The following is a 19251-nucleotide window of genomic DNA, read 5'->3' as shown; positions in this document are numbered from 1 at the left end:
CTGGAGTCAACAACGCATTCTTTTTATTACCATCCAGAGAATATTGAGGTTTGGTCATGCAACCAGATGAGGTGATGAAGGAGTGGAGGCCAAAGCAAGCACATTAGAGTAGTAAAAGATGCAGCAGGAGGCCCAGGACCATTAGCCTCCACCAAGACTTGTGAATAGAGCCTGCTCAGTGAACCTGGCCGCCATGATGCCATGTCAGAGGAGACAAAAGCCAATTCAACACCATTCTTAAGATCAATTTTTACCTTCACAAACATCTTACCCATATTGTTTATTTTGTTTCATTTATCTTCATGACACACGCACATATTTATCTGCCTAGATGTATTTACTTGATTAGGATTATCAGTATGCTGTGTTCAGTGAGGGGGTTGAGTACTTTGCTCAAGCCTTACAGTAGTGTTTATGTGCACCATAGACACAATATTAAACCACTTTTTTTTACCCCCCCCTCTACTCCCCAATTGTACTTGGCCAATTACTCCACTCTTCTGAGCCATTCCGGTCTCTGCTCCACCCTCTTTGCCAATCCGGAGAGGGCTGCAGACTACCACATCTCCTCCAATACATGTGGAGTCACCAGCCACTTCTTTTCACCTGACAGTGAGGAGTTTCACCAGGGGGACATAACGCATGGGAGGATCACGCTATTCACTACCTCAAACCTGGAATACGACCTGCACAGGGTCAGGGAGAAATCCAGCAACCCTCTGGTTATCAGTCAAATCCAACGTCTGCAACTATGAGACAGATTAGATGGATGTGTGCCTTACAGCTGGGGTAGGCAGCTTTTTTTCTGCGTGTCATTTGGCAAAAATTCTGTAGTAACGTTTCAGCATATTTCAGCATTCAAGTGGTTTGAGAGAGAACTGGACTGCACCTATTGGCTCTGTATTCAGGCTTTAGAAAATCTAGCCCGGGACAGAAGATTTTAGCCAATCACGGGTCATTTCAGTTCCTATTGGCTGTTCTACAAATGCAGATGCATGTGTACGCGATCAGTTTACATCCCTCCTGCCCCGCAAGTCACTTATGGCTATAACCTTAACCCTAAAAATCAACAAGACCAACTCGAACTGGCTGCTTCACATGAGCAATATTGTTGTAACTAAGAGAATTGCTGAAAAACAATTTCTTTTTACATATATAGATTATCAGCTATGATTAGGGATGCACAATCTTGGATTTTTGCTAATTTTTGCACTGCTGAGCTCTATTTTTACACGACTGGTCTTTTTCTCTTTCCCCCCCCTCTACGTGCGGGTACATGGCCCTCCAACAGGTAAAAACTACATAGAACCGTGTAAAAAACGAGTACAATCTGTTTAAAAATGATTAAAATAAATACCTCATTGTACCAGAGGCAACGTGACACAGCAATGCAACCTAGTGGGTTTTTTTCTCATTGCTTTAAAATACTGTAGCGAATTCGGGGGACAACGGAACCACAGGAACTGCCGCGGCCGGGGAACGAACTGGTATCACCCGCACCGCAGGAGGCATCGCTAACCGCTAGACTAAAGGGTCATACTTGCGAGCCAGCGGCCAGCGTGTCGTCTTATCCATGCACGTTACAATACTAAATCGATCACTTCAATGTGTATCCATGATCTTGTTACAATGATATAGTTAATCAATTCAGTAGCAGTTAAAGGCTTTGCCAGTTAACTTACCCACATACCCATTCAATTGGTGTAGCAGGTTAAAAAAAAAACTGCTCCGCCCCGCCTACATGACACGCTGCGTCTGTGCCTGGTCAACGGTTCGCATTGCGTGCGCATTTTTTTTAAAGTTTGGATATATGTGTTAGTTTGAATATGTGTGTTCTTGTAGTACTTAGTGTGTTTTTGTCTGTGTGTTGCACTGTTGTGGGCTGGGGGAAACGGCATTTCGTTTAATTTCATGCGCGCAAGTACATGAGGTGAAATGACAGTGTTCCTGATTCCTGATAATTAAAGTGTCGTCTTCTCGGCCTGTCATGTCAGCACTTCCGGCTGAATTTTCATTTTAAAGCCTGTATCGGCCGATATCATCGTGCATCCCTAACTACGATACAAGTTTCATGAGTTACACATTTCTTGTTCGTACACGAGTGTAAGGGCGTTGTTGTTGTTGTTGTTGTTCTTTGTCGTTTATTGGCGGTTGGCAAACAACGAAATGGTGCATTACCGCCACCAGCTGGGAGTGTAAGGGGCTGAAGAGCGACACGGAAGTAATTTGGTGGGAGGGGCTTAGCGGAGTGATACGAGGCAGCAGAGACAGAGGCGGAAGGGTTTGCGTTGGATTATTTAGGTTACTGCAGCTATATAACTAAGTAAGTAAGTACTAAGTAAAGGTCTTCGGCGTCGCCAGGTCATTTTGTCCCTGCTTAAGCCCCGAACGTTTTGAGTGCCCCGAATATAATTTTAAATTTAAGGCTATGTGAAGCCCGACTAAAAACGTAATTGACTTTACTTGACTTGAATGTCCAATGTTCGTAACATAACAGCCTGCCAAAATAAATGCAGGTCTCTAAACTAACTGTGTTTGTGTGTGTGTGTGTGTGTGTGTGTGTGTGCGTGCGCGCGCGCGCACCGCGCATGTGTGGCAGGGTGTGATGGTCAGCGCTGAGTGACGTCAGACAGGAAGCAGGAAGAGACGAGTAGACAAGAAATAGCAGCGCGTGCAGGACAAAAGAACAACTCAATCCTTTTGGAAATTTTCAAAAGAGAATGAAGGGTAAGAATGTAGCCTACGTAAAACTTTTCAATAATGGTTGAAATTGCCTGTTGATTTATGATATGAATTGGATTCGGTACCTACAATCATGACGAAGAAAAATTGTAGGTGTGAAGAAAATTGTAGGTGCCGTTTAGCTAGCGGCCCATACTCGATCCCACAGCAAATTTTTATTGTCCTTTAGCAGGGGTTTTCCCGTAAGTAAATCAAATTTCCATAAAACGAACTAAAACAGTAACGAGTCATTCATACTAATTACTAACAACTACTAATATTTTTAACATCACGAGTCATAATTAATCCGGTGAGTCAACAACGTTTTGAGGTACACATTTCAATTTTTCAATGATTAAGACCTGGACTTTGAATTCAAGTAAGGTCCCAGAGTGCATAAAAAGCATCAAAATAGAGCTTGTTCATCTTTTTTTTTTCCAGGGGAGGATCCCCCGGACCCCCCTACAGTAGTCCAGGCTAAGCCCTGAAAGTCCTCAAATCTTGGAAACGCCCCTGGTAAAGGTAATTGTTTCCAGTCAACACAGGCTTCTGCTCATATTGACCTTCAGCATCTTCTATTGAAACTTAATTGTACATTTTCAGTCCAGGTTCCCAAAATAGATGCAGCTCTCTTACACAAAACTCAATTAATCAGTTAACTAATAATGCCGGTTTCTGTGACTGCATGTTGACTCGGGTTGGGGGGAAATAAAAACATAACAAATCTTGACTTCAGATACACTGTAAGATAGCTTTTCGGGGCGCCCCCACAACCAAGTGGTTACAGTGCACACCACATGACAACATGGTCGCAACTGTCACCGGTTCAATTACAGCCAGCGACCTTTGTTACATGTCATACCTCTCTCTCTCTCCCCATTTCCTGTCTGCCTCACTGTCCCTGTCTAATAAAAAATGTAAAAAAAAAATCTTAAAAAACAAATCTCCGAGGGTCCGCGGTGGTGTAGCGGTCTAAGCATCGGCTTTGTGTCGATGCAGTTGCCCACTGGGGACTGGGGTTCGCGCCCCGGTCTCGTCAGATCCGACTATGGCCGGACTCAATGAAGCAGCAATCATTGTCTTCGGGAGAGGGGCGGAGTCGGCTTGTGTTCGTCACGTGAATGCGTCTCTGTGTGTGTCGGAAAAAACAGTGGTTCGGCCTGGGGTCGCCTTGTCACGAAAGTGGGGAGGCGGTCTCCTTCGAGACTGCTGGCCGGAGAGATGCAGTTGGCGAACGCATGCAGTACGAGGGTGGGTGTTTGAATTAAAATAGGGATCGATTGGCCACTAAATTGGGAGAAAAAAGGGAAAAATCAGAAATAAATTTATATTAAAAAAAAACTCCGGACAGGGCTTTATCTGCTCAGCAAGTACAAGAACCACATCCACTTTACATTGTATAACGTACAGTATGCTATGCTGCTTGGATGCACATAGATATTGAATTATGAATGTTTATAGCTCGCCGTTAAACAAATTCCTGTACATTTACTGTGCTAAACGTAGAGAACTAAAGTGAATCTAAATCTGCTGCAGCATCAGCATTTAGTTCAGGTCTGTCAGCGTTGCTGAGGGGATCACACTAAAATTATTTTTGACTGCCATCCCAGACAAGCACAGAGATGGCATTCTCTGGCCAGGCTGTGGTTTCTTTTGGCCCCGTGTTGTTCAGGTAAATTATATGAAGCAGGCAAACACTGTGAATATATTTACGATGTGCAGCTGAGTGAGCCAAGATAGCATGCCAGAATTTATTTCATTTCACCTTGATACTCATTATTTATAATGCTAAGATACATGTTAGCACACACAGGCACTCATGCACGCATACTTTCCCTCTCCCACTTTTATGTTATTGCCTGTGAGTGTGTGTGTAATTTGCTTGTCACTCTCGCTCTCTGTTTTCTGCATTAAGACTACTTCCATAGGAGCTTTTCGCCAAAAGGACCAGCTTCCTGCTACCTGAGAGCACCACCGAGTGAGACAGATGAATTTTATATGCAAGTATGATTTGCTGTATATTCAAGGAGGTTACCCCTCCGTCAATTAGAGACTCATCATAGATAAAAGGAACGTGATATTAGACTTGAAGTCAATGTTTAGGGTAAGGCAAAGGTTCGGCTCTCACAAAGTCAGACTAAATTATCATGTATGTCAGGAAGAAGTGGAGAAAGCAGGATGTCGAGTGACAGCGACATTATTGAACTTTCTGCAAGTCTGCACACAATTACATAAGCATAAACACACAAATATACATGCATTTACACTCGCTGTTTCCCTCTCTCTCTCTCACACACTTTTAAGAGGTATTTGGTGCCATACCTGTGAATCGTTTCTTCCCACTCAGGTCGAACTCTGACGAGGGGCTGTTGTTGAAGGGCCTGCTGTCGTGCTCTGGCATGGGGGCCTCTGTTGTGGTGGGGGCAGCTGTGGTGGTAGTTGTGGTGGTGGCGGCGGCGGTGGTGGTGGTGGCGGCAGTGGTGGTGGTGGGTGGTGGTGGTGGCAACGTGGTATAGACAAAAAACTCATCTGGCAACAACAAAGACGTCAGTAAGATGATGACCAAAAGAGACTATATGGTTCTCACAACCCAGTTACATGCAGCTATATTTCACTAATCCTTTGTAACTGTCCCCCACAATCTCCATGTTGTAAGGGTGTCAGAGAATTTTAATTGATTGCAGGACACTGTGTGATCTCATTGGAAACAACATTAATTCCCTTTAATGCCCACAGCCAGCTTATTCTTATGTCATTCTTTGCCAACCATTTTTTCCATGTGAGGTGGGCCTGGAGGATGATGACCTTGTTGCAGCAGATTGCTGCAAGGCACGTCTCTGCACCTGACAAATATGTGCAGGGCTTCAGTGTGTGAAATTCAACTGGTTCTTTCTCTTTCCATCACTGTTCCTTTTCTGTGCAGATTCAGTGGACCTTGGCATTACATCATGGTCCGCACTCATAACACATGCACACGGCCACGGCAGGAAACGGTTAAGAAAATACTGTTGCTCTATGTGTGACTTATCTAACAAAGCTAACATGAAAAAAAAAAAACAAGAAAAACGTACTGCTGCTCACAGGCAATGCATCTCTAGATACATCAAAAACACCTGCTCCGAAATTACAGCACAACGGCTATCATCAAATAAACATCACGGTACATTTTCCATTCTGTTAATGTTTGACTGAAGCCAGGGTCCATCTATTACACTGCAAAACAACATAAAGACTAGCAAATACATCACACTAAATCACAAGCCAGGGCATTCTCTCTTGGTTAGTAATAGCGTTCCCAAGCAGAGCGGGTCCAGTTTTTGGGATGAAAGAGATTAAAAACAGCCCACCATGGAAAAAGCCCAACACCCCAACACTGAACCAAACCCAATCCAAACAAACACACGAGAATAGAAACAACTTGAAGACCACAGGCAAGGCAAACACAGGCGAAAGAAAAGGACCTAGACAACAGATAAAAAGAACAGATAAACATTCGGCAAAACAATCAACAAAGACCACATTCCATCCCGGCCCAGAGGTCGGTGCATTGCCAGACTCAGCCGATACCTTCCTCAAGTGCTAAAGCATCAGGCACCATGGTCACTGTAACCATGGAGTCCATTTCCTTTCCTGAGGAGTCCTCTGTCAGAGAAGTAGCATAAGCTGTGGCATCAGTCTCAGAACACACACACACACAAGGGTAGACCGCTATCCATACGCATACACAACACACATAAACACCTAGTTGGGCACTAGCCCAAACACATACATAAAACTCTCTCTCTTTCTCTCTTTCTCTCTCTCTTTCTCACACACACACACATCCTCTCTCTCTCTCTCTCTCTCGCTCTCTCGCTCTCTCTCTCTCTCTCTCTCTCTCTCTCTCTCTCTCTCTCTCTCTCGCTCTCTCGCTCTCGTGCTGCCTTGCTCTCTCTCTCACACATACACACACACATGCGCGCACACACACGCACGCAAAAACACACACCTGAAAGTCAGTTTTACTAGGTAATTTCTCATGTGTATGCTGTTTTGGACATCATATTGTTAAACCCTTGAAAGTGAACAATTTCAAAAATGTGTGCAAGACATAGAATCAAGAGGCAGTACGTTAACTGGGCTAGATGCACAAATTACGTTTAAGCAATTTTAGAAGTGAACATTTATTTTTTAATTGTTTTCGGTTTTACTTTTGTTTCAGATTTGGTTAGCTTTGAATACCTGTTTTAAATTGCATATGTTTAGTTTTATGTTTATCTCCTTTTTACTTATGATTTTTTATTTTATTTTTTATTGTTATATTTTATACCATTCAATTTCCCCACATCAGTGTTTCTATCTAACGTATCTAATCTAATACATATGCAATGCAATTTTTTTATTTTTCACTGCAGATTTTCTTTTTTTTTGTAAAGGGCCAATAGAATCACTGCTATTGTTTCTGAATACATCTCTGTGGTTTCAGATAATAATAATGTTGTACGTTTGTATGGTTAAGTGTTTTTCTATGCCTAGCATGTGTACTATTGCAATGCTAATTGTAGGGCACAACTGACAGTCCAGGGAGTTGTTTAAACCAGCATTAGTATGACCACAGCCAGGCCCCAGATGTGGAGTATTACATGTGGCGCATGTGGTTTTACAGACACACACAGCTACACACACTCTGACCAGATCACATTGTAACTAGATTCTGTGGGAATAGACAGGAAACACTTACGGCCTTAAGATGGGATGGATATATCAAACAACACAACTGAGATGTTTCGTGAAGTCATATATTATTTCTGTTCACCATTCTGACTCTCAGATCCATTAATGAATTTTAATTTGAGGCACTGAAAGCCATATAGGCAGCATTCAACAAGTGGAAGGTAGGGCAACGTTTTACACTGTTCATATGACATAACTAAATATCTATTCAGCACCATCTCCTTTTTTTGGGTGGGGGGGTTTCCCCCTTTTTCTCCCCAATTGTACCTGGCCAATTACCCCACTCTTCCGAGCCGTCCCAGTCTCTGCTCCACCCCCTCTGCCGATCTGGGGAGGGCTGCAGACTACCACATGCCTCCTCCGATACATGTGGAGTCACCAGCCACTTCTTTTCACCTGACAGTGAGGCGTTTCACCAGGGGGACGTAGCGCGTGGGAGGATCACGCTATTCCCCCCTCCCTCCCAACAGGTGCCCTGACCGACCAGAGGAGGCGCTAGTGCAGCGACCAGGACACATACCCACATCCAGCTTCCCACCCGCAGACACAGCCAATTGTGTCTGTAGGGACGCCCAACCAAGCCGGAGATAGCATGGGGATTCGAACTGACGATTCCCGTGTTGGTAGGCAACGGAATAGACCGCTATGATACCCGCCTTTTAGCGCCATCTCTAAAACTATACAGGAGTAGTCATGCACAGGAAATGGTTCTTTCATCAAAAATTTACCTTCTGGATAGCAGTCCACTATTCCTTCCTCATCCAGTACTGGGTATCCGTGTTCATCTGTCTTGGTGTAGGTCCCGGGAGGACAGGTTGGAAATGGGATTGCAGTGGTAATCTCCTCTGAGGCCCATTCTGTGGTACTGGCCATAGTGGTATACTCAGTTGTGGTGGGAGCAGTGGTGGTGGTGGTCCGGTGGTTAGGCTGGTCCAAGCCTAACAATGGCTTTCCTCCGACTGTGAGGAGCTTGTCTTTGGGATTGACCACCGGTCGAGTGTGGCGGCCATGGCCAAACAGAGCCATGCCCTCTTGGTTCACCAAAGGACTGCCAAGGTGATCTGACGGTGAACAAAGTGGAGTCAACAGAGTCAAGAAAATGAAATTAATAATTCTGTCTTGGAATCGGAATCATAAAATCTAATCAAAGTTACATAATATAGTAACTGAACTGTTAAATCAACCTCAGGGACCTCATTCATTAAACATTGTTATCTGAAGAATTTGAGCTTACAAATAAATTCAAGTGGATGCAAAATGTACAAACACTATTAAATATGTAGTCAACCCCTAAAAAATGTCATAAGGCTGAGAGCGAAACGGATTTTAACTCTTTCATCAGCAAAAAAATAAATATCGTCAATCCAGTGTAAAAAGGTGATGGAAAATAGCAAACATTTCAATCAGACAACTTCCACAACTTCCATCAATGCCTCTGCCAAACTATTACCTGCATCTGTGGGAACCTTTCATCCATCATAGATGCAGGCTGAATTCTTTTTATATAGCATGACTAAACTCAAATCATCATTAGGAGTTGAAAGAAAAATATACTAAAGCCAAAACTTTTCTCCTTTAAATTAATTTAGAGCCTCTTGTCCTTTCTGTGTTCTTATTGAAATATATCTGAACCATATCTCACCAAAGATGGTGCGTCCATCTTCTCCTATCACCACTCTCCTGGGTCGGCCCTGAGAGTCCTGGAGAACTTTTCCCTCCTCATTCATTAGAACGCCCCTCTCCAAGTCCACTATCTGTGGAGAGGAACAAGTAAATGAAATCATCACTAAATCTCTACATTAACTGTTGGCGCTAAAATCAAAGCTAAAGCCTCATCACAAATGCAAGTTTTAATAGTTACACTCCTTTGATTCACTATTTTGGCTTGTACTGTAAATACCTTTATGACCAGATAACATAAATCTTTTTTTTTTTGCACCAGGAAGTCATATTACGTGTTTCATTTGGGGTGTTAAAGGACAGGATTAGGAACGATTATATTAGAGGGACAGCTCAGGTTGAGCGGTTTGGAGACAAAGCAAGAGAGGCAAGATTTGAGATGGCTTGGACATGTATGGAGGGGAGATGCTGGGTATATTGGCAGAAGGATGCTGAATATGGAGCTGTCAGGAAAGAGGAAAAGAGGAAGGCCAAAGAGGAGGTTTATGGATGTGGTGAGGGAGGACATACAGGTGGCTGGTATAACAGAGGAAGATGCAGAGGACAGGAAGAAATGGAAACGAAGGATCCCATGGCGTTCCCTAACAGAAGCAGCTGAAATTAGTAGTAGTAGTAGTAGTAGTAGTGGTAGTAGAAGTCATATTAAGTGTTGTAGTAATAAGAACAGAATGTCATACTGGGTTTGAATGTACATACATATTAAGGTCCAGAAAAGACTTTTAAGTACAGCTGATCACAATTGATCTTTGGTTCAAGAAAGGAATATGATTATACATTTCTGACCATATTCAATCTACTACTACTACTACTACTACTACTATTACTTTCGGCTGCTCCTGTTAGGGGTCGCCACAGCGGATCATCTGTGATTGTGATCATATTCAATCTATTAAACTTAAACTTACCCATTTGCTTCCATTAGGCCCAGTAATGAACTTGCGACCATTGGCTTTACTGCTGTCATCAGTTGAGGAAGAATCTTTATCATGTGTTGTTGTCAGGTTTGGACGGCCATTTTTACCTTAATGATTGTGTAATTCAGTAGGATTAGCCAGGTGCAACAATAATAATCAATACCTTACTATGTAATTTCTGCTGAAATCAATTAGGAATAAGGTCACAATGTTAATCATTGAATTAGTGCTTTGCTTGAGCAGATTTGCACCTTTAACTGATGTCTGGCATTGTCAGGACATCTCTCACCCACTGCAACAGACATAAAAAAAAACACTTTACCATTTCCATAGCCAGGTTTGGATCCACCACCACTGGTCAGTTTCCCTCTCGAGTTGGGGTAGCGAGTTCTAGTACCTTGGCCCCTGAGGCTGTCGCTGGATGAAGACGATGAGGAGGAGGAAGATGACGATGCTGCTGCTGCTGAAGATGATGATGAAGATGATGATGATGACTGTGAGATCCCTCCAAATTGTCTACCCGTCCTACTAACACTAGTGCCACTACTTACTCCCCGATCTGAGGTCAACATTGGCTCAGCTAATTTAGAGGAGGAAGAAGCAGAAGCAAATGATGCTGAAGAGGAGGATGTGGAGGAATCTGACGGTGAAGAACCCGACCTACTCTGTTTTGGCTGCACTCGGAAGGGTAACCGAGAGCCACCTAACTGCCTATTAGACAGCAATGAAGAACGGGCCCTCCCATTAGCCCCTACAACTGAGCGCCTTTGAGATGGAGGGATGGCAGAAAATGAGCCAGTCTTGGTTTTAGTTGCGGATTCCCGGGTATCACCACTTTGGTTGTCCACCTCTGATGTTCTTTGATGATCAACTGACACTACGGTAGTAGTTTTTGGGGCTGCTGTTGGAGTTGGGTTCTTTTCTTTTCTCCTGTTTGAGTCTTTTTCCCCCACATAAAGTAAATCATCATCAGGATCATTAACATTGTCATCTGAAGAATGGTGGGAATTGGTGTTTGAAGAACTCAAAGAAGGTGAACTGGAAGAGGTAGTTGAATGTCTGGATCCACTAAATGCTGTATTCCCATTAGTTAAAGAAGGTTTGAGTGAATCTGCCCCCCTCCCATTCTTCAATGGGTTATGGGTGGAAGGAGTCCTCAGATCTTCACTGGTCTCCTGTATGGTGGAAACACTTGTACCTCCTGTGGCCCCTGAGACCCTAGAGGGATTCACCCTAAAATTGGGTCGACCTGCCCCAACGGAGGAGGATGTCCTGCTCAGGGGGAGCCGCCCATCCGGTCTGGAAGATGAAACCCGTTTCCCCAAACCAAACCTGCCCGGATAACGGCTAGCAAGAGAGGGGTATCTCTCAGCAAGTGAGGGGTAAACCCTTGAAGGAGAAGAAGCGGGTTTTTCATAGCTGCTCTCTCTTTCTTCATTACCCTGCCTATCTGCCTCTGTAGGGTCTTCATCTTTGTCTTTTTCTTTTTCTGCATTTATGTTATCACTGTCATCATCTCCCTCGCTGTATGTTGTGTCTTGCTCAGTTGGTGTTTCTGAACTGTGTGAACTGCGAGTGTTGTGTGAACTTGCAGTATCATGAGACCCTCTGTGCAAAGTTGATTGAGAGATGTCTGTGTTGTATTCTTGTGTGACAGCGGGTCTCTGTGATCCACTTAGTGAAGTTAATGGGTTGGTGGCTTTATCATGTACATGGGAAGTTGCGGGGTTGTGTGATCTGGACTGTGAAGTGGCCTGTGACATGGTTTGTGATGTGTCTGAATTGTCTTTATTTGATGTTGACTGGCTCTCTGAACCAGTTCGTACACTGGACCTGGCTGCTGTTGAACTAAAAGCATTTGATGTGTCTTGGTTTTGAGACCCAGTTGCTAAAGTGGACTGTGATCCTGAACTGTGTGTGTTTGATTTTGCTTGGTTCTGAGTTCTGCTCGGTAAATTTGACTGAGAGGTGGCAGTAGATACTGACCCAGTTTTGTAACCATTCAGCAATCGATTGGAATTCCCTCTTGTTAGAATGCCAGGATTTCTCCGATTATACCCCAATCTTGACCCAAATCCAGAGCCGCTGGTGCGCCCTGCTACAGCAGCATCTCTGCCAGCAGGTGGTGTCTCTCTTTGAGGCTGCGATACAGTCTGTTTTGGGGCAGGTGTGGAGGATTTGGCATGTGTTACAGCGGTCTGAGCATTGGTGTTTTTACTCTGTGTGTAAGTGGAGGCCGTATCATCTTTTATACTGGCTGCTGAGTCCTGAGTATGAGAGGCAATAGGCAGAGAAGAAGAGACGGCTGAGGTAGTGGAAGAAGACGAAGATGAAGAGGTAGAGGGGGATGATGCTGAGGAGGAAGAAGTCTTGGATCCTGGTCTCTCATGAACCCTGATCTTGATGGGTCTTCGAGAGGGAATCTTGGGGGGGTTGGAAACAGGTTTGGTTGGGGAGGGAGCCTCAGATTTGAGGCTGGGGGTCTCAGGAGTCTGGGGCTGGTTCTCTTTATCATTACCCAATCTATCCTCTGATTCAGGGGAAACAACATTGTTGTCTGGTTCTTTCCTCTCTACAGCCTCATTATCAATGGTCTCTCCTGCTGGAGGTGGCAAGGTGGTGGCTTTCTCCTGTGCCTCTTCTTCCTCTTCCTCTGCCTGTCTCTCGCGCACGCTGTCTCTTGCTGAGCTGCCTCTGGTCCCTCCATTCCGGACTGAGCCCCTCAATGAGAAGATACTGTGATAGGAGCGTGACTGAGAGAGGGGGCGTAGTCTCCTGTGTCGAGGAGGAGTCTGGGTTGTAGTTGGAGGTCTGGTTGGTTCTTCTGTTGTTACCTCAGCTGGTTGATGGTCAGTGTCATCATCGTAACTATCCTGCTTAGAGGATGGCTGACTTGTTCTGCGGCTGTCCTGGTGTTTTTGTTTTGAGGATGATGAAGCAGCACTGCTGGCTGGCAAGAGATAAAAGATGTTAGCTTAGTTGGAGCATCTTTAGGTCAGGACAACAACATATATGCACAGTCAAACTTACTTACTTCCTGGCATTGCAACACTGAAGGCCTTGCTCTGTGGCCCTTGTCCTCTCCTGTTAGTGGCCCTGATCTTGAAGATATAGCGGTCCCCAGGTGTCAGACCATCTATGGTGGCTGAGGTAGTACTGCCACGGTATGTCACAGTTTTCATTCCAAATGGCTTCATAGCAGGTGCGTATGACAGGATGTACTCTATGAGGAAGAGGAGTGCCAGTCACTACACTGAGTAAATATACTCTGTGATGTGGCTGACACTTAACCATCTCATATACAAAACATGGAGTGACAGCTAGACATGGTGATTATCTCTTAAGTGAAGTTAAAAACCCACAAGTCCAATTTTAGTGAGCTTCATAATTACCTTTCATTGATCAACATAGTCTTCTCTTGGATTAGAAACTTACAATATCAATGCATGAAATGTACCAATTTGTTCTTCTCTGAATAGCTGACATTTAGAGATTCAAGGTTTTTACTGGGCTTTAGTTCCACCTCACCACATCCATGTAAAAATGGAGGTCACAGTTAAAGGCCACCATCAAAACACATCAAACGTTGGTTCAAGAGTGTCCTGGTCTGACCTCTTATCCTTCCATTGGGTTCTTCTGGTGCCTCCCAGGTTGCTGTGACAGCAGTCCCTTTCCCTCTGAGTGGCTTTACCTCAAAGTTTTCTGGTGGACCAGAGGGTGCTAACAAGGACAGCAAGAAAGAAGGCAGGAATGAAAGTAGCAGCGGGAGGGAAAACAGAAGCAAAAAAAGCAGATACATAGTGAAGACAGTGCTACTTAAGCATATAAAACAGCTAGGACGTTCCTGCCAAGAGACGTCAACAGAGGAAAAACTGTTGCCATTCAATTCCAGTAACTTCCCATTGAGATCATCTATGGAACTGTAGATGGGGTTTCTGAGCTCTGATCCAGGCAGTAAATGCTGACGTCTCAATGACCCCTGACAAAGGAGCTCCTACGACATGGTATGAATGCTACAACAGTGACAACATCAGCCAAACCTAGTATCAAATAACATGAATGCAAGCATTAGACCCTCAATGCGTTGATCTGCAGCTTTAGCTGATAAGCAGAAAATTGCAGAGGAACATGGCAGCTATCTTGAGTTTGAGGGTTTTTTTTTTTTTTGCTTTTGTGAATTTAAGAAACAATCTAAAATTGCAAATTGAGATAAATATCTTTACCCTGGTTCGCCAAAACACTAAAGCTAGAAGTTGTCACAAGAAGTGGATGCGAAATACTAAAAACAACTCCTCTAAAGTCAAATCCTTCTGTCATCCCACAGGCATGAGTAATTATGGAGGCTGAATCCCATATAAACCCAGTTTGTCTACATTGTTATTTGTCAGATGGAGGTTAACCAGATTCAACTGTTTTTCTTTTTTATGAATTTGAGGTTGAAGAACTTTTGAATTTAAGTTCATATTGCACAACAATGGAGGTAATATAGACTAAGTCTTATGGTGAGGATGGAAATGGAATTTTATATAGAAGACTGGATTAATCACATCTCTAAATTTCCCTTTTCAGCACTGTAGATATGATTATGTTTTTCAGACCACTGCACCACAGACAGTGGTGCAACCTACCTGATTCAGGGGTCCTCTGGAAGACTGACACACTCCACTTGCCGTGATTTTCTCCCTCAGAGATTCTGACAGAGAACTCATACATGCCGTCAGCAGACAGGGTGTCTATCATCAATCTTCTCTGTGTGCTGTCTTTGTATTCCCAACGTGCCGACTCACCCTTCTCCCTGTACTTCACTGTGTAGTATCTAGGCCAGGGAAGAGTGGAGATGATCAGCTATATGGGCTGTCAAATGCATGTTTGTGGAAAGACTCTACTTTCCATATAACAAACCAGGTGGCAGCCGTACGGCTTGACATTGACAGCATTGCATTTGCTAAATTGAAAAAAAAAACGTTTTTTTTTTCTCTAAGCTTAAACACTTACACACATATAGGGAGCTACAGGCATACACATGTGTATGCAAGTACAGACTTACATGTGCTGCGTCACTCTCCCTCCCTCTCTCTCTCTCTCTCCCTCTCTCTCTCTCTCTCTCTCTCTCTCTCTCTCTCTCTCTCTCTCTCTCTCTCTCTCTCTCTCTCTCTCTCTCTCTCTCTCTCTCTCTCTCTCTCTCTCTCTCTCTCTCTCTCTCTCTCACACACACACACACAGTTGCACAAACAGACACACTTGCAATATGCCTTGACAGTGTGTTACCTGGATCCCCCAGGGGCAACTTTCCCCATCTCAACGGCAGGGTCAACCCAGGAAATGAGGACTGACTGAGCGGACATGACCCTCACGCTGATGTCCTTGGCTTCATACTCCTCTGGCTCTGGCCACACACACACACACACACACACACACACACACACACACACACACACACACACACATCACATAAACTGTCTAGCACTGCTAGCTCTGCATTCTTGGAAGATTTTTTTATTCAGAGGTTAATAGTGCAGCTGAGGTGACTAATTTTGCTAGGCTAATCGGCTGCTATCAAAACAAAACTTTTTTACTCAACTATAATGAATATTTTTTCCCTTACCATGTAATACTAAGGCTGACTCATGTAACAAACACTATTTGATATATATATATATATATTCCCCTTCTTTTTTTCCCAATTGCATTTGGCCAATTACCCCACTTTTCTGAGCCATCCCGGTCGCTGTCCCACCCCCTCTGCCGATCCGGCGGGGGAGGGGGGGGGGGCTGCAGACTACCACATATCTCCTCCGATACATATGGCATCACCAGCCGCTTCTTTTTACCTGACAGTGAGGAGTTTCACCAGGGGGACGTAGCACGCGGGAGGATCACGCTATTCCCCCCAGTTCCCCCTTCCCCCCAAACAGGCGCCCCGACCAATCAGAGGAGGCGCTAGTGCAGCGACCAGGACACATACCCACATCCGGCTTCCCACCCGCAGACACGGCCAATTCTGTCTGTATGGATGCCCGACCAAGCCGGAGGTAACACTGGGATTCGAACCGGAGATCTCCATGTTGGTAGGCAACAGAATAGACCACTACGCTACCCGGACGCCCTCGAGTTTTAAAGATTTTGACAGGTTCTGCTAATCTAATACTTTCGGGAGGAGTTTTCGAAAGTCTTTGCACAAATCCGATGCCAAGTCTTTGCCCGACCAAGCCAGAGGTAACACGGGGATTCGAACCAGCGATCCCAATGTTGGTAGGCAACGGAATAGACTGCTACGTGTAGTTATAATTTGTATTTACAATTATGTCAGTACCTGGTGTGGTTTTTTTGGTGGTGATGGTTCTGGTGCCGGCTGCGCTCCGACCCAGTGTCTTCTGTGCCTGCAGTGACACCACATGAACCGACTCAGATGCTATGAACAGAGAGGGATACCAGGCACGGCAAGGGTTTACACTACGGTTTAAAACACATTACTGCTTTGAAAACAATTAAGTTGCTATTTTGTTAGGAGAGAAAATACACCGTTTGCAAAATTCCCCGCCTTCCTTTGTTACCTTTGCTATATCTAATAATTTCTCAGGATGATCTTTGCCATGAACTGCCTCTGTGAATTACCCCAATAGATAGTTGATTGCTTAGGATAGCGTGAATCTGTCCTACATTATTCCCCAACAATATATTTCTGTCGGTTCTCTTAGCTTTAGCGTTGTCTATCAGCTGATCTAGCATTATCATATGTTGCATAAAAGCTGTTCTCCTCATTTTCAGTGAGGTGTCAGAGCTCAGTTTCAGATTAAGGAGAACCGAAATTAAAGGGCTGATTAGTTCATTGATGCATCAGTCAATATTTTGCAAACGGTCAATTAGTATTGAATGAACTCTCTGAGCTGTGCTGGTGGCGTTACCTAGTTTGGCGGAGTTGCGGTTCCTCTGGTCAGACTGGGGTTTAGTGTGGTGCTGGCGTCTCCGGTCCGGCAGGCGGGTTCCTGCTGAGGCCCTCTCTGGTTGTCCCGAGCTGGAGGAGGACTGAGGGGGCCTCCTGCGTATTCTGGCAGCAGAGCCACCTGACGGGTGAGCTGTTCTGTACACCCTGCTGGCAGCCTGGACAGGCGGCTCAGGTCTGGCAGCTGTGGACAGCGACAGAGCTGGACCTTTTGAGGGCATAGAGACATAAATGATCAGCCCACTTTTTGGGGGGGGGTTTCCCCCTTTTTCACCCCAATTGTATCTGGCCAATTACCCCACTCTTCCAAGCCGTCCCGATCTCTGCTCCATCCCTTCTGCCAACCCAGGGAGGGCTGCAGACTACCACATGCCTCCTCTGATACATATGAAGTCGCCATCCGCTTCTTTTCACCAGACAGTGAGGAGTTTCGCCAGGGGGACGTAGCATGTGGGAGGATCACGCTATTCCCTCCAGTTCCCCTTCCCCCCTGAACAGGCACCCCAACCGAACAGAGGAGGCGCTAGTGCAGCGACCAGGACACATACCCACATCCAGCTTCCCACCCACAGACACGGCCAATTGTGTCTGTAGGGATGCCCAGCCAAGATGGAGGTAACAAGGGGATTCAAACCAGCGGTCCTGTATTGGTATGCAACTGAATAGACCGCTACGCTACTCGGACACCCCAGCCCACATTTTTAACCACATAGCTCATTTTGGGGATTCATAGCCTGTCATCACATTGTGCTGATGGGGGGCCCTGTTGCTGTGGAAAGTGATTGCAACTGACAGCCCAGCCAGACAAGCCTGTCCACTGACGAATACAATAAAGCGTCCAGAAATGATTGTTTTATCATTTGCTCCAAATTTGGGATTCTTAAATCTCATTATAATCCCACCCCAGAGTGACTTCTTCCTAATTTCCAATTCAGACAGCCAGATGATCCCCCTCATCTGTCTCCACCCACCGGCTGCCGATTTAAGCGTTAAAACTGACAGCATAATGAAAAACACCTCCGTCCCTCTCGCCCGGTCCTCATCTTTTTTAAATCCTTTTCTTTCTCCCTTCCTCTTCCCTTTGTCATAATAGTTGTCAGATGAAAAGGATCTGCCTGTTCTCCCATCGGGCCAACAGTATGCACTGCTGGGGGAGTGCTGACATGTCAGCTAACGTGACATGGTGGATTTGGCTTCGCTCAAGAGGTTAAGGGGTCAACTGACACAGTACACTGGGATGCAGCATTTAACCTGGAGCTGCCCTGCCTGGAGGGGCTACCAACCTAAAAATAATTTGCACCTTTAGAGGTTTAGGATTCAGGACAGGGTTTAAGTGTCACACGGATTAAAAAATTTGTTGTACTCCATAAAAAGTCATATGGAAGAGTCTGCGGTAACAGATTAGTAGGATTTGAATTTGAGTGACAGGAGGAGGATGGGATGGGATGGGAGGATGGGTGTTAGAATAAAATGGAGTGACCAAGTCGAGGAGAGGAGGGCTGGAGGTTAATGAGAGAAAGATAAACAAGAGAAAAGTTCCCATCAGGACATAGATGGTTTGTGCAAGTCTCCCTCTTGCCAGCACAGCTGTAGGGATTTCTTTCACACTGGATGTAGAAGACACTGTTTGATATGAACTAGAGATTAGCTTTTTTGCACTAATGATTATTTGGTGACATGCCACCTCTCTTTTTCCCAACACTGGACTTCTCTTGATTAAAAAAGCTTTTTTTTCTCACACATTTATCCTTCTCCATGTATTTGTTAGGAATACCTGTGTTCATGGTCCTCCTTTCTGTCTGCTAGCTGGTCTGCATGCATATCTGTCTGCTAGTCGGTCTGCATGCATGTCTGTCTGCAAGCCGGTCTGCATGCATGTCTGTCTGCTAGCCGGTCTGCATGCATGTCTGTCTGCTAGCCTGTCTGCATGCATATCTGTCTGCTAGCTGGTCTGTCTGCATGCATGTCTGTCTGCTAGCCGGTCTGTCTGCATGCATGTCTGCATGCATGTCTGTCTGCATGCATGCCTGTCTGCTAGCTTGTCTGCATGCATATCTGTCTGCTAGCCGGTCTGCATGCATGTCTGTCTGCTAGCCGGTCTGCATGCATGTCTGTCTGCTAGCCGGTCTGCATGCATGTCTGTCTGCTAGCTTGTCTGCATGCATATCTGTCTGCTAGCCTGTCTGCATGCATGTCTGGTTATCATTCACAGGTGCACATGAGAATAATATCTGAGGCTGTCCAGTTATACAAAATGAAACTTTTACTGTTCAATCGATA

At 44.9% G+C, this 19251-nt stretch overlaps 1 protein-coding gene across 1 annotated transcript in view; it reads right to left on the bottom strand.

The window, feature by feature from the left end:
* The window catches only part of fndc1 (fibronectin type III domain containing 1), a 59410-nt gene that overhangs the window by 19422 nt on the left and 20737 nt on the right, over nt 1–19251 (bottom strand). Inside the window, exons 4-14 of the mRNA XM_056294580.1 lie at nt 16934–17179; nt 16342–16440; nt 15297–15414; nt 14657–14844; nt 13641–13748; nt 13063–13251; nt 10351–12978; nt 10020–10135; nt 9077–9188; nt 8163–8495; nt 5044–5250 (exon numbers count right to left, since the gene is read on the bottom strand). Of these exons, the coding sequence (XP_056150555.1) occupies nt 5044–5250; nt 8163–8495; nt 9077–9188; nt 10020–10135; nt 10351–12978; nt 13063–13251; nt 13641–13748; nt 14657–14844; nt 15297–15414; nt 16342–16440; nt 16934–17179 (4344 nt within the window). The remainder of the gene's footprint in view (nt 1–5043; nt 5251–8162; nt 8496–9076; nt 9189–10019; nt 10136–10350; nt 12979–13062; nt 13252–13640; nt 13749–14656; nt 14845–15296; nt 15415–16341; nt 16441–16933; nt 17180–19251) is intronic.

This window comes from Lampris incognitus, chromosome 15 (assembly GCF_029633865.1).
Source record: "Lampris incognitus isolate fLamInc1 chromosome 15, fLamInc1.hap2, whole genome shotgun sequence".
Taxonomy (NCBI): domain Eukaryota; kingdom Metazoa; phylum Chordata; class Actinopteri; order Lampriformes; family Lampridae; genus Lampris; species Lampris incognitus.
The sequence above is the reverse complement of the archived record's forward strand: the minus strand, read 5'-3'. Positions and strand labels throughout refer to the sequence as shown.